At 40.3% G+C, this 15,439-nt stretch overlaps 1 protein-coding gene across 1 annotated transcript in view; it reads left to right on the top strand.

Annotated features, from left to right (window-relative positions):
* The first annotated feature begins 2,449 nt into the window (after positions 1-2,449).
* The window catches only part of LOC132399340 (EMILIN-2-like), an 89,443-nt gene continuing 76,453 nt past the window's right edge, over positions 2,450-15,439 (top strand). Inside the window, exons 1-3 of the mRNA XM_059979598.1 lie at positions 2,450-3,105; positions 3,513-3,638; positions 11,867-12,033. Of these exons, the coding sequence (XP_059835581.1) occupies positions 2,936-3,105; positions 3,513-3,638; positions 11,867-12,033 (463 nt within the window). The 5' untranslated portion in view covers positions 2,450-2,935. The remainder of the gene's footprint in view (positions 3,106-3,512; positions 3,639-11,866; positions 12,034-15,439) is intronic.

Below are 15,439 nucleotides of genomic sequence, written 5' to 3'. Positions count from 1 at the left end.
CCATAGCTTTGAAGTCCATTTAGGAATTGGATGGCAGAGGGGACGAAGCTGTTCCTGAATCACTGAGTGTGTGCCTTCAGGCTTCTGTATCTCTTTCCTGATGGTAACAGCGAGAAAAGGGCATACCCTGGGTGCTGGAGATCCTTAATAATACACTGCCTTTCTGAGACACCGCTTCCTAAAGATGTCCTGGGTATCTTGTAAGCTACTGCCCAAGATGGAGCTGACAAGATTTACAACCTTATGCAGCTTCTTTCGGTCCTGTGCAGTAGCCCCTCCATACCAGACAGTGATGCAGCCTGTCAGAATGCTCTCCATGGTACAACTACAAAAGTTTTTGAGCATATCAAAGTTCAAAATTCAAAGTAAATTTATTATCAAAATGCATATATGTCACCACACTCAAGCCTGTGGTTCATTTTCTTGTGGGCATAGTCAATAAATCCATAATAGATCAGTAACCACAGTAGAATCAATGTACCAGCTTGAGTGTTCAATCAAGAGACAAAAAATCTATGCAAATACAAAAAGAAAGAAATAATAAATAAATAAACAATAAACATCGAGACCTTGAGATGAAGAATACTTGAAAGTGAATCCATAGGTTGTGGGAACATTTCAATGATGGGGCAAGTAAAGTTATACCATTTGTTTCAAGAGCCTGATGGTTGAGAGGTAATAAACCACTGATAGTGTAGTTCTGAGGCTCCTGTACTTTTGTCCTGATGGCAGCAGCGAGAAGAGAGCATGTTCTGGGTGATGGGGGTTCCTGATGATGGATTCTGATTTCCTGCAACAATGTTTCATATAGATGTGCTCAACGGTAGAGATGACTTTATCGATATCCACTACTTTTTGTAGGATTTTCCATTCAAGGGCATTGGTGTTTCCATACCAGGCTGTGATGCAGCCAGTCAGTTTACTCTCCACAAAACATCAATCAAAGTTTGTTGACGTCTTAGATACTGTATAATGCCGAATCTTCGTAAACTCCATAGTAATGCTAATTCTTTCATAATTGCACTTATGTGCTGGGCCAAGGACAGGTCCTCGGAAATAACAGTGAAGCCTTTAAAGCTACTGACTCTCTCCACCTCTAATCTTCTGATGATAACTGGCTCATAGACTGCTGCTTTCCTTTTCCTGAAGTCAGTCATCAGCTCCTTGGTCTTGCTGACCTTTTTTGCACTCTGGATGTTTTTCAGTCTTTGTTGAGTGTGGTTTTTCATGGATTCTTTTATGTTACTCTTTGTTTTGTGGCTGCCTGCAAGAAGATGAATCTCAAAGTTGTATATGGTATACATACATTAATAAATTTGAACTTTAAAGTTTTTCCAACATTTTCCATTTTAGTGCAAATTTCTAGTGTGTGCTGTGGTTAAATCCCCACAGTTCCAGTAATGATCTTTCTTCCTCTCCTTATCCTCATTCATCTTCTACTTGCACCTCCTTCAGACCAGCCATAATAACAAACATCTACTAGTCTGTCTCAGTCAGCACCAGAACCAGATTGGTCAACATTTTCGCCATACCGTTGTTCCCTTTGTTCTTTCCTTCTCTGCAATGTAAAGCATATTTAATTTCCAGTTGTGATGAAACATCTGTTTTTTTTCCACAGATTAAATTGTTGAGTGGGAGTACATTGGCAGCAAGCAGAGGACCTTGATGTGAAAGAAACTCCAGAAATGATACAAGAAGAAAAAGTGTAGATATTCTCTGGTTGGTTAAGAATGGAGCCACTCAATTATAATTACAGGATGGGCACCACTCTGCTCATTAATGCTGCCACTGTAGAAGAGTCCCAATTGCAACTATTCAGCTTCTGCTTTAAATGTGAAAAGCAGAGAAACCAATAAATTGTTGTCATCCTCCAATGTTACATGATTCAAGTTTTGCTTTAATTTGCAGGTAGGTGCAGCTTTGAAAAATGTACTTTGCATTTGGTTTCAACACTGCATTATACAGTGTCAGTTTGAAGACACATTCACTACCAGATGGGCTGAAGCAATCAGTTTTGTTAAAGTACACAGGGAAACCAGCCCAGGATGAAATGAAGGAGGTGAAATTTAAAAGCACGATTGGTGCAGCTTTAATTGCACCTTTATTGAAAATGCTTCAGTCTGACATACCTGTAGCAGTATAAAAGGAAAAAAAAATCAATACTCTTACTCAGATTTCCAGTTTTATTTTTTAACACCGACACGAATTTGTTTCCTATCGTCTTTTACCGGGAAGGACAGAACTTTCTTCGTTATTTTAAGTTACTGTCTAGTTTCATGCAAAAAAAACTTACAATTATTCAAATGTAATTATTGTACAAATGATTCAAAAACGAGTTGTGCCATCACACTTAGAACATGCGCTATTTTTATCTAGTTTATAGCGAGCTGGATGTTTTGGCAAATTAAGAAACTACTATTTCACGAAATTGGCGTGGTATAACCTGGAAGAGGTGGCCATTTGGCATCCCATGACATTCTCCACATCTCGTGTATTTTATTGTGCTTTTTGAACCTTAATTCTCCGACAAATTATTCTTGCACATACTCTATATGGTTATAGAGTAAAGTTACAACCAACCTCCCATCAAGACGCAAGGATGGAGCTTAAGCCAAGATTTTTTAAACGTGAAGCAGAGTTCCTAGTGGTGTGCCTGAAATTCCAGTGCAGAAGGATTAACGTCATTCCGTAAAAAAAAACTCAGACCAGAGCAACAGGAAAAGACCGAGACCAAAGCATTTCTCTTCGGTGCACGGATCTGCTCTTCATCTCACCAAAGGGCAGATCCTCTACCCGGTCCACTGCTCAGGCCTCTTCCCTGTCCGACCAGAAACCCTTCGGTTCTTCTCCCGAGAAGGTTGCGCCGCCGGTTGCAGTTTCTGGCGAGTGGGATACAACCGGGAAAGGTGGTCAAATTAAAACTGCCCCTGTTATAATGGCCGGAAGATTAGCTGAGAGCGAGGCGATTTTCCTGAGTTGGTCTTTGATTCTGATCAGTTTTCTAGTGTCTGATGTGCAAGCAACTCTTTCATCTGCCAGTTACAATCTGTATTCTTCCAGGTCCGCTCCGGAGTACAGTGCCAACAGAGCCCCCGGGCGCGGCAAGTAAGTCAACCCTACTTAGCATTTCAAAACTCTACTGTAACTCGTGGCTACCAGAAACAAAAGTATTTCTCCTTTCTCTTCCATCACCTATGTTACCGTTGCATTTAAAAAAAACCGGAGCCTGCTTTTTTTTCGCGATTCACTAAACGATGATTTAAATAAATGGGTAGTTCTCCTTCCATCTCTCCTCGTTCAGTTTACGATTCCGTGCAAGTTAAAATGCACTGCGTGCATTTGCCATCGTTCATAACTGACGGGGTCTGAGAACAAGACCTAGTGCATTGCCCTTAGGTCAGTAGTTGTATGAAGGGGGAGGGGGAGGGGGGAGTCGCATCTACAAAACTGTGGCTTTACCCTAAGGTCTGGTATTTGCAGTAAACTGACAGCCCTTGTTACCCCCGCTACAGGAACTGGTGTGCTTATATTATGAAGAAGAACGTGACCTGCACAGTGGTAGACGGAGCACAAAGTTACATCAAGGCCGACTATCAACCGTGCCCCTGGGGTCTGGCCAACTGTCCATCTGTTGTGGTGTAAGTAAGAACAAACTCTTCTCCCGACGCCTCCGTGCCGGGAGATCTGCCATTTCGGTAACCGCCTGAGGTGGAAATTAAAGGAATAATAGGGTTCCGCTCTGCTGGGATCCACCACTATGTCATTGGTTTATCCATGCCTCCGCCTCAAACGCGAAAATGTTCCAGCTTTCACACGCAGAATATTGGTTGAATGCAGTAGCTCAGGCAGCATCTATGGAAATGAACAGATTGCCAGCCTTTCAGACCCAGACTCTTCTTCACGACTAAGAAGGAAGGGGGAAGATGCTAAAATAAAAAGGAGGCTAGCGAAAAAGTGATTGGTGAAGCCAGGTGAATGGGAAAGGTCAAGGGCTGGGAAAAGAAGGAATCTGATAGGAGAGGAGAGTGGAGCATGGTGACGGAGGAGGGACCCAAGAAGAGGTAATAGGCAAGTGAAAAGAAGTAAAAGTGTGGAATAATGGAAGGGAAGGTTGTTTTCTAGAAGGAAAAATTGATGTCAATCAATTGATGTTGCTGTCAATGCAATGCTCCTCAGACAAGATGAAGAGATCATTACTCCCCAAAGCCATTCGGCTCTACAATTCAACCACCAGGGGCAAGACATGTTAAAGTGCCGGGGTTAGGACTGAGCTTAAGTTACCACTCAATGCACTTTAGTAAAGTATTTAAGAAGTTTTAAAAAGCTATTTATTAATGCTTTTTGGGACAGTGATTTTAGATGCATATCATATTTATACTGAGTTAAATACTGTAGGTAATTAGCTTTGCTACAATAAGTGTAAGGGACACTGGAAAAATGTTTGAATTTCCCCTTGGGGATGAATAAAGTATCTATCTATCCATCCATCTATCTATCTATCTATCTATATTTATGTCATCAGATTGGAGGCTACCCAGATGGAATATAAACTGTTGCCCTCCACTCTGAGGATGGCCTCATCTTGGCACAAAAAGAGGCCGTGGATCAACATGTCAGAATGGGAATGGGATTCAGAATTAAAATATTTGGTCACTGGGAAGTCCGCTTGTGGCGGATGGTATGGAGGTGCTCGATGTAGTGGTTCCCCCAATTTACAACAGTATTCTAGCTTAAGGCAAGGAGTGACGATGAACTGTAGAAACTGAGTATAAAGTTGTTAATTGGCAGGGATCTGTGGGCTTTCTGTTTAGTGCTTTGCTGTGGTTTGGATCCGCAGAATGCACTTTATGTTTGTCAAAAAAATAGGTTTCTTATACCACAGGCAGTGCAGGTTCACAGAAATGTCTGTGCATAAGGAAAGTTTTAGCATTGTATCAATATTGGCATTCTGAAAATTGAACTCTTATATGTCAGTTTTAAAATTTATAAAGAGCAAAATTGTATTATGAACTCTTTGAGCATTAACTAGGGACACATTCCACACATGGGCAAATTAATACTATTTTTCTTGTGGTAATAACGTACACCTTTCTGTACATTGTACAATATGCATACGCTGAAATGCTCCATACTGCAGGAAAGCAGAATATCCACTTTGTGTTTCATATCACCCAGTGATATCCATTAACCACAGTTAATGTCTTGAGGCTCTTTGGTGCTACAACCAGGCTCCTATTTCTGTACGCACCATGAGATCACAGTGCACATTAGTTACTGTCAGCACCTCATCTGGACCACAGTCTGATTCTCTGGACCTGACCAAGTAAGGTCAGTAGTTTCTTTGTCTGTGCATTGTTTTAGAACATCATCATCTCCTGTTCTAGTGATTAATAATTTGTGATTTAGTAATCAGGAATGAAAAGGAGCAGATTTAATGCCAAATTCATTCCCCAATAACATACAAACTGTTTCAAATGTGGTAATGTTTTTAAAAATTCAGCGTTTGAAGTAGTTTTCCAAAAACTACTTGGAATCTTTGAATCCTAGCCTTGGATCTGGGGGTGTAAATTTGTAGCTTTTAAGGATACTGTTAGTTGTAAATAGCCTTAGTTAGATCAGGATTAGGGTACACTGGAGGGGTTAGCACCCTTCTTCTGCAAGGAGAGGAAATAAGTTGGAAGGTCCAAATGGAAGGAAGAGTGTCAAGAGGTGAATCTGAAAGTCGTCATGGTTTCTTGCAGTTATAGTAAAGAGATGGTAGTCTGTTGGTTGGATTCCTTTGTTTATTTTTGTTTCACTTTCAGACATAGCAACTTTTTTGCATTTACCTTGACAGCAGAGGACAAACAAAATAGTACTATAATACCAGTCACATTGTGTGATAGCTTGTATGCAAAGAATTGTCAACTGGTAAAACTAATATCTGTGAAGCTGCAATGTGAAGGTGCTTCTTAATTTGAGAGGGAAAAAGATAGGAACTTGTGAGTTTGACTATAATTAATTTGAATCTACACTACCTGACTTCTTAGGAGGATTAGTATGAACCATTTGTTCTGTTCCAAAAGTAATAATAACGTCTGCAGTAAAGCTTCATAGAGAACTTTATCTCTACCAACATGATGATTTTCTTCAGGTTGTAGTAAAACACAGAAATACCATGAGATCTGTTGCTCTAGTTTCTTGGCTCTTTTGTACTACAATAGTTGTAATGGTTTCCTCTCATTTACTACAATTCAACAGACCATATATTTCAAAAGTATCTTCAGCTGAAGTTGAGTAACAAAAAAAGATATAAACACGGGATCTTTCTTATCAGAATCAGGTTTATTATCACCGGCATGTGTCATGAAATTTGGAATCTTCTTGTTGGCAGTAAGATTTCAAACATTGTATATTTTCATTTGGAATTGAATTGCATGTAATAACTTCAGCAGGGCCTCTGTGTAACATATGAACAGGATGAGCTGAATCACTGCCCACCTGCATCTTGACCCATTTCCCAGGGTATTTGACAGATGTGCCTATCTCATAACTGCAGCTTTTATTTCTGGCCAGTCTGCAGGGAAGTGGCATTATCAACTAATTGCAAATAAAAATGACATTTGTTTCAAAATATGTTTTGCCTTCTTTCTCTTTGATTTAAATACAAACTTTATAAGACAAGCTTTCCTGCCAAAATGAACAAAAAGTTTGATCTGATGGGGAGGTTCTCCGAAGGAAATCCTTTCAAATTTTGTAAAGCACATCAAGGTCCATTGAAATGGTCAGTTGCATGGTCAAAAGCATTCCTTTAATCAAGCCTTGGTATCTTACACATTAGTTGATTATAAGAAGCTTCAGCTGCAAGGAAAGAATGTAAATAATAGACAGTGGTGAGATTTGAATTAACTATGCTCCTTTAAAAAGCCCCATTAGTGACTTGGGAATGCTTACTTTAGTGTTTATGATCCTGTGGCTGTAGGCAACAAACTTTCAGATCGATAAGATAAGGTTTTCACAGATGAAAGAAGCACTTTAATTTGCAATGGATAGTCAGAGTGGTTTCCAACAAAGCAATGAGCAGGGAATAGTTACTTTGGGCTTTTGAGGCAGTATTTTTTGAAATAATTTTATTTTTTAGGTAAATGTTTTTAAAACGTTGTATCTGTATATTCTGAGTGGCAATAAAGAGTGTGTACTCACCAAGGAAAGGGAATTGAACTTCCCTTCAAAATATAAGATCAGGGATTTAATGGGAGTTGCCCTGGTAGACTTAACTCATACTTCCCTATCTGCAGTTTAGCCATTGCTGGCCGAACACAACACTGCCGTATCTACATTAGCACGGGTCGGTGAGGGGCAAACAGAACCAGCGCCCTCCTGCATATTCATTGACCGACCTTGCTGCAGGCAGCCCCGCGCAGTCTGCAGTTCGTGATTTCGGGATGGATGCGTAATGGGGCTCAGCCGGTTGTCCCGGAGGGTGTGAATGGTGATTTATGCATGGCCAAGACGGAGCGGAGATAACGATTGATGTGCTGCACTGCCCCTCCTCCGCCCCTCCCCACACAATTGTTTTGCTGTCTCATTTGCATCACGTAGCATATTTTCTCATTCGTTTCTTTCAGGGTTCCAATTAAATTGCAATATTCATTATTTTTTCTTTATATATTTTAGTAATATTTCATTAAGGCGGTAATCTTAACATGGCCCATTCAGAGGCTCACGTAGCCCCCAGTTTCTTGCTTGTTTACTAAGCTATCCTGCGTGCCCCTGTGGGGAACCATTATAACTCTTGTTAAGAACCATTGAGCGACATGGTTCTGGTTAATTTGAGGTTCTTCTCAGACTGCGCATATGAACACTAATATATAAAACAAATAAGCAGGATAATGTTTTTCTATAAATTAATGCCTTCTCCCCTTTAAGAGACTAGTTTTAATCTAGAAATGTACAAACCCCATTTCCAGAAAAGTTGAGATATTTTCCAAAATGCAATTAAACCAAAAATCTGTAATATGTTAATTCACGTGAACCCTTATTTAACTGACAAAGGTACAAAGAAAAGATTTTCAATAGTTTTACTGACCAACTTAATTGTATTTTGTAAATATACACAAATTTAGAATTTGATGGCTGCTACACACTCAACAAAAGTTCGGACAGAGTTAAAATAAGATTGAAAAGTGTACAGAATATTCAAGTAACACCGGTTTGGAAGAATACACATTAAGCAGGCTAATTGGTAGCAGGTGAGGTATCATGACTGAGTATAAAAGTAGTGTCCATCAAAGGCTCAGTCTTTGCAAGCAAGGATGGGTCGTGGCTCACCCCTTTGTGCCAAAATTCGTGAGAGAATTGTTAGTCAGTTCAAAAGGAACATTTCCCAATGCAAGATTGCAGAGAATTTGGGTCTTTCAACATCTACAATACATAATATTGTGAAAAGATTCAGAGACATCTCAGTGCGTAAAGGGCAAGGTCGGAAACCACTGTTGAATGCGTGTGATCTTTGAGCCCTCAGGCGGCACTGCCTAAGAAACCGTCATGCTACTGTGACAATTATAGCCACCTGGGCTCGGGAGTACTTCGGAAAACCATTGTCACTTAACGCAGTCCATTGCTGCATCCAGAAATGCAACTTGAAACTGTATTATGCAAGCGGGAAGCCATACATCAACTCGATGCAGAAATGCCGGCGAGTTCTCTGGGCCCGAGCTCATCTCAGATGGACTGAAAGGCTGTGGAGCCATGTGCTGTGGTCAGATAAGTCCACATTTCAGATAGTTTTCGTAAAAAATGGGCGTCGAGTTCTCCGTGCCAAAGATGAAAATGACCATCCTGATTGTTATCAGCGAAAGGTGCAAAAGCCAGCATCTGTGATGGTATGGGGGCGCATCAGTGCCCACGGCACGGGTGAGTTGCATGTATGTGAAGGTACCATTGACTCTGAGGCGTATATTAGGATTTTAGAGAGACATATGTTGCCATCAAGGTGACGTCTCTTCCCGGGATGTCCATGCTTATTTCAGCAGGACAATGCCAGACCACATTCTGCACGGGCTACAACAGCATGGCTTTGTAGACACAGAGTGCATGTGCTTGACTGGCCTGCTGCCAGTCCAGATCTATCTCCTATTGAAAATGTATGGCACATCATGAAGAGGAAAATCAGACAACGGAGACCACGGACTGTTGAGAAGCTGAAGTCTTATGTCAAGCAAGAATGGACAAAATTTCCAATTGCAACTCTACTACAATTAGTATCCTCAGTTCCAAAATGATAAAAAAGTGTTATTAAAAGGAAAGGTGATGTAACACAATGTAAACATGCCTCTGTCCCAACTTTTGTTGAGTGTGTTGCAGCCATCAAATTCTAAATTTGTGTATATTTACAAAATACAATTAAGTTGGTCAGTAAAACTATTGAAAATCTTTTCTTTGTACTTTTGTCAGCTAAATAAAGGTTCACGTGAATTAACATATCACAGATTTTTGTTTTTATTGCATTTTGGAAAATATCCCAACTTTTCTGGAAATGGGGTTTGTACATGTTTAAGTAGTGAGATTTAGATCCTCTTAGATCACTGCATCATTTGACCCTGCCTACTCACCAGATGTAAGACCAAGGAATTGATTGTGGACTTAAGGAAGGGGAAGTCAAGAGAACACACACCAGACCTCATCGAGGGATGAGAAGTGGAAAGGGTGAGCAGTTTCAAGTTTCTGAGGCTCTGAGGCTCCGAGGCTCCATCACCATCTAGTATGGAGGGGCCATTGCACAGGATTGGAAAATGCCACACGAAGGTGTAACCTCAGCCAGCTCCTTCATAGGCACTAGCCTTCTCAGCAACCAGGACACTTTCAAAAGGCGATGTCTCAAGAAGGCAGCTTCCATCATTAAGGACCCCCATCATGTAGGACGTGCCCTCCTCACATTGCTACCATCAAGCAAGAGAAACAAGAACCAGAAGACACACACTCAATGTTTGAGAAACAGCTTCTTCCCCTCCACCATCAGATTTCTGAATGGACGATGAACCCACGAACACTTCCTCAGTATTTTCCCCTCTCTTTTGCAACATTGAATTTATTTTTTATATATACTTATTGTAATTTACAGTTTTTATTATTGTGTGTTACAATGTACTGCCTTGAAAGGACAAATTTTACAACGAATGGCAGTGATATTGAACCTGATTCTGAGATTCTGATGTTGGTGTAGCTTCATCTCTAGACTTAATGAAGGAATCACTTCTTTCATGTTCTGTCAATTGTTCCGTTGTAGGGCTCACTGACAGCTTTCCTCCCTTCAGTCTTTAGTGTATCGTATTGAGATGAAATGGTCCATGTGAAGCTTTCTGAATCTTTCTTCTACTTTATCTAGATAACTCTGGGATCTATTTACCTGCACAATCTTTGTAATATTGCTTTTTCTCATCTCCAAGCTACCTGGTGCTTTTAGTGCAAAAATCCTATCATTCCATCTGCTCCCCTTATTATTCTTATTCCATGTGCAGTGACGTTTGCTTTGTTCCACCTGCCCTGGTTTTACCTTCCTTTGCAGACTTGGTTGTGCCCTGTGTCTTTGGTGCATCTGGAGAGGAGTGCAGCATTGATAGTTGCTCAGAGGAAAACCAGATTCTGTACTTCTCAGACAGGGTGCTCTGACCTGCACCGCTTCTGCATTGGTGTCTCTTTCATTGTACATGCCGATCTGTCAGTTTCTTCCAATTCAAAGTTAGGTGGTGATTCTGAAATAATGCTCGATTCCTTCCCTCTTACCAACAGTTAAAATTGAAATGGCAGAATTGTAAACTGTTAGCTGATAGTTTCCTTGTGAATACCTCATGCGGCAAAAATTTAATTTTGCAGTAGTGCATTCAGTGCTGGTCAACGTTTACCTGAATTCATTTTGAATGTCTGTTCACCGAATCCAGAAAACGGTCTATAGCTTTTCCACAGTGGTCCATGCCAACATGTGTGAATAGCCTTGTGGATTGCTTCCACATTCAGACATGGGCACCGAGGTTGTGATCTGAAGTGAGCCATATATTGACGAACCAGTAAAAGTTGGTGTTTTCTGTTAACAATGCCCAAATGCTCCAAGTGAAGTTCTTTTACTCTCATATTCCATAGTTCTTTATGTTTAGCTGTTGTCAGACCTCATTTAGCATTGATTTATGGACAGATTACTATGATGGAAAAGCCACCCATCCAAATATGCAAATCAGCCCAGCCACTCGAAGAATACCCATGTACTTGTTTAATTTGGGATTTCATATAAGTTAATATAATCTGCACCCTTGCTGCTTATGAAGCCATAGTGTGATCATGATATGAAATGCAAAGTGGTACGTTCTTGAAAAAGAAAAAGTGAAGGATATGGTTAAAATAGCAGAACAGTGGTTGCTGGTTCTGAAGTGTATGGAGTGGCCATATCAAAGGAAAATACTTTGTATGTTTTACACATGAATCATTGATCATTCAGCATAAAAGTTATGTCAAATTTTAAGGTGCTTTGGCGAGGCCATTAATTTATTGCACACAGTTGGAAGGATACTGGAACTGTGTAATAAGTTCCATAATGATTATTGTAAAATATTGTCTGGAATAAGAGAAGCAAAACAAAAGTGCTAGGCAAATCTGAGTCATGTGGCATTTGTGGTGTGTGGTGTGTTGATGATTTAGTTTGATGACCTACCTGAGGTATCTCCAGAGATTTCCTGTATGTACAACATTCTACGTTTAGGTAAGGAGAGAGAGGTTTTAATTCTAAATATTATCCTGCAAAACTTGGTGCTTTTTCAGTACAACAAAATAAACAATTTAAATAGAGAATATGCACATATTTCATGTAATTTTCTCAATCTATTTTCCCAATTAGATATCGAACTCATTTCCGTCCTACGTATAAAATTTCATACAAGGTGGTGACTCAGTTGGCGTGGAGGTGTTGCCCTGGGTTTAAGGGTGAAGATTGCAAGGATGGTCTGTCAACACGAACTGCAGTGTCTCCTCTGCCATCTTCTGATACCCGAAAGAGGAATCTCAGTAAGACCATAATTTATACCTGATTATTAAATTATGCAACATTAGGAAATCCTTTGTGAAATCATCAGTAAACCTTTTGGAAATTACACTTTAAATCCTTCAAGTTCTGAGATTGTAATGTATCGAACCAAATTGTTGTACACCAGAGCTGTCAGTTTTACTACAGTTGGCATGGTGTTTGATTCATAATCACCTCTCGGATGTAGTATTCTAAAGCGAGAATGATATAACTGTGCTTGACAATTGAAATCAAAGACAGCATGAAAACCAAAGACCGGGCATATAATCTGGTGAAAAATGGTGGGAAGTTAGAGGATTGGGAAGCTTCTAAAAATCCAACAGAAAGCAACTAAAAAAGCCACAAGGTTAGAGAAGCTTATATATAAGACCATAAGATAATGGAGCAGAATTCGGCAAATGGAGCAGAATTCACCCATTTGGCCCATTCAGTCTGCTCCACCATGGCTGATCCAATTCTCATCTCAGTCTCTTGCCTTCCCTCCAAATCCCTCCATGCCCTGACCAATCAAGAATCTATCAACCTCTGCCTTAAATATACATAAAGACTTGGCCTCCACAGCTGCCTTTGGCAAAGAATTCCACAGATTCACCATAATCTAGCTAAAGAAATTTCTCTTCATCTGCATTCTAAAAGGTCACCCCTCTATTCTGAGGCTATGTCCTCTGGTCTCAGACTCTCTCACCACAGGAAACATCCTCTTCATATCCACTCTATCAAGACCTTTCACTGTTTGATAGGTTTCAATGAGGTCACCCCTCATTCTCCTGGATTCTAGTGAATACAGGCCCAGAATTATCAAATGCTCTTCATATGACAAGCCATTTAATCCTTGAATCATTTCTGTGAACTTCCTTTGAACCCAGTTTGGTTTCAGCACATCCTTTCTAAGATTAGGAGTCCAAAACTGCTCTCAATAATCCAAGTGAGGCCTCACCAGTGTTTTATAAAGTCTCAACAATACATCCTTGCTTTTGTATTCTAGTCCTCTTGAAATTAATGCTAACATTGTATTTAATGCCTTCCTCACCACAGACTCAACCTGCAAATTAACCTTAAGGGAATCCTGCACAAGGACTCCCAAGTCCCTTTGCACATCAGTTTTTTGTATTTTCTTTCCATTTAGAAAATAGTCGACCCTTTCATTTCTTCTACCAAAGCACATGACCATATACTTCCCAACACTGTTTTCCATCTGCCATTTCTTTGTCTATTCTCCTAAACTGTTTAAGTCTTTCTGTAGCCTCTCTACTTCTTCAAAGCTACCTGCCCCTCCAGGTATCTTCTTATCATCTGCAAAATTTATAACAAAGCCATCAATTCCATTATCCAAATTATATACATACATATAACGTATGAAGAATCGCTCCCAACACAAACCCCTGTGGAACACCACTAGTCACAGCAGCCAGTCAGAAAATGTTCCCTCTTTTCCCACTCTTTGCCACTTGCCAATCAGCCACTGCTTTATCCATGCTGTAATCTTTCCTATAATACCAATGGCTCATAGCTCATTAAGCAGCCTCATGCATGACACCTTGTCAAAGGCTTCCTGAAATCCAAGTACATACCATCAATCGATTCTCCTTGGGCTATCCTGCTTGTTATTTCTTCAAATAACTTAAGGTAAAAGATCCTTTAGGAGGAGTGATCATCATCTCATTGAATTGTGCAGAATATCTCTATATATTGAATATCCCTATATATTAATTTGCATATGAATTGGTGATAAGGAGGGCAAATGCAATGCTAGGTTTCATTTTGAGAAGACCAGAATATAAGAGCAGGGATGTCATACTGAGGCTTTCTAAGGCATTGGTCAGACAGCAGTTGGAGGATTGTGAGCAGTTATGGGCACCTTATTGTCATGAAACTCCTTTCAGCACATCCTTTCTAAGGTAAGGGGCCTAAAACTGCTCACGATACTCCCAAGTGAGGCATCACCAGTACTTTATAAAGTTTCAACATTATATACTTGCTTTTATATTCTAGTTCTCCTGAAATGAATGCTAACATTGCATTTTACTTCCTCACCCTAGACTCAACCTGCAAACTAACCTTTAGGGAATCCTGCATAAGGACTCCAAAATCCCTTTGTGCCACAGAATTCTGTACTTTGTCTCCATTCAGAAAATAGTCAACCTTTTCATTTCTTTTACCAAAGTGCATGACCAGACACTTCCCAACACTGTATTCCATCTGCAATTTCCGTACGTATTCTCCTAATCTGTCCTTCCGTAGCCTCTCTACTTCCTCAACCACCTGCTCTTCCACCTACATATCTTCATATGGTCTGCAAACTTTGCAACAAAGCCATCAATTCCATTATCCAAATCATTGTGATATAAAAAGAATTGGCCCCTTATCTTAGAAAGGATGCGCTGAAACCGGAGAGGGGTCAAAGGAAGTTCACCACAAGTCACCGGCAGCCAACCAGAAGAAGTTCCCTTTATTCCCATTCTTTCCTTCCTGCCAGACACTGTTTTATCCATGCTAGAATCTTTCCTATAATACCATGGACTTGTAGCTTGTTAAGCAGCCTCATGTGTGGCACGTTGTCAAAGGCCTTCTGAAAATCCAAGTACACACCATCAACTGATTCCACATTTTCTAACTTGGTTGTTATTCCCTCAAAGAATTCCAACAGAATTGTCAGGCAAGATTCTCCATTGAAACCATGCTGACTGTGGCCTATTTTATCATGTGCCTCCAAGTACCCTGAGACCTCATCCTTAACAAACGACTCCAACATCTTCCCAGTCACTGGCCTATAGTTTCCTCTCTTCTGCTTCTCCGTTCTTGAAGAGTGGAGTGATATTTGTAATTTTCCAGTCTTCCTGAATCATTCCAGAATCTAATGATTTTTTGAAAGATTATTAGTAATGCCTCCATGATCTCTTCAGCCACCTCTTTCAGGCCCCTGAGGTGTACACCAAATGGTCCAGGTGACTTGTCTACCTTCAGACCTTTCAGTTTCCCAAGAATCTTCTCTCTAGTTATGATACCTTCACACACATCATGACTCCTGACACCTGGCACATCCACCATACAGCTAGTGTCTTCCGCAGTGAAGACTGACACAAAATACTTATTCAGTTTGTCTGCCATTTCATTGTTCTCCATTATACCTCTCCAGCATCGTCTTCCAGTGGTCCAGTATCCAATTTCACCTCTCTTTTACACTTTACCTATCTGAAGAAACTTTTGGTATCATCCTTAATAATGGACTCCAACATCTTCCCAACCACTGAAGCCAGGTTAACTGGTCTATAATTTTCTTTCTTCTGCCTCCCTCCCTCCCTTCTTAGAAAGTAGAGTGATGTTTGCAATCTTCCAGAACAATTACAGCATGATTCTTGAAAGATCACTACCAATGCCTCCACAATC

The sequence above is a fragment of the Hypanus sabinus genome, chromosome 1 (assembly GCF_030144855.1).
Source record: "Hypanus sabinus isolate sHypSab1 chromosome 1, sHypSab1.hap1, whole genome shotgun sequence".
Classification (NCBI taxonomy): domain Eukaryota; kingdom Metazoa; phylum Chordata; class Chondrichthyes; order Myliobatiformes; family Dasyatidae; genus Hypanus; species Hypanus sabinus.
The sequence above is the reverse complement of the archived record's forward strand: the minus strand, read 5'-3'. Positions and strand labels throughout refer to the sequence as shown.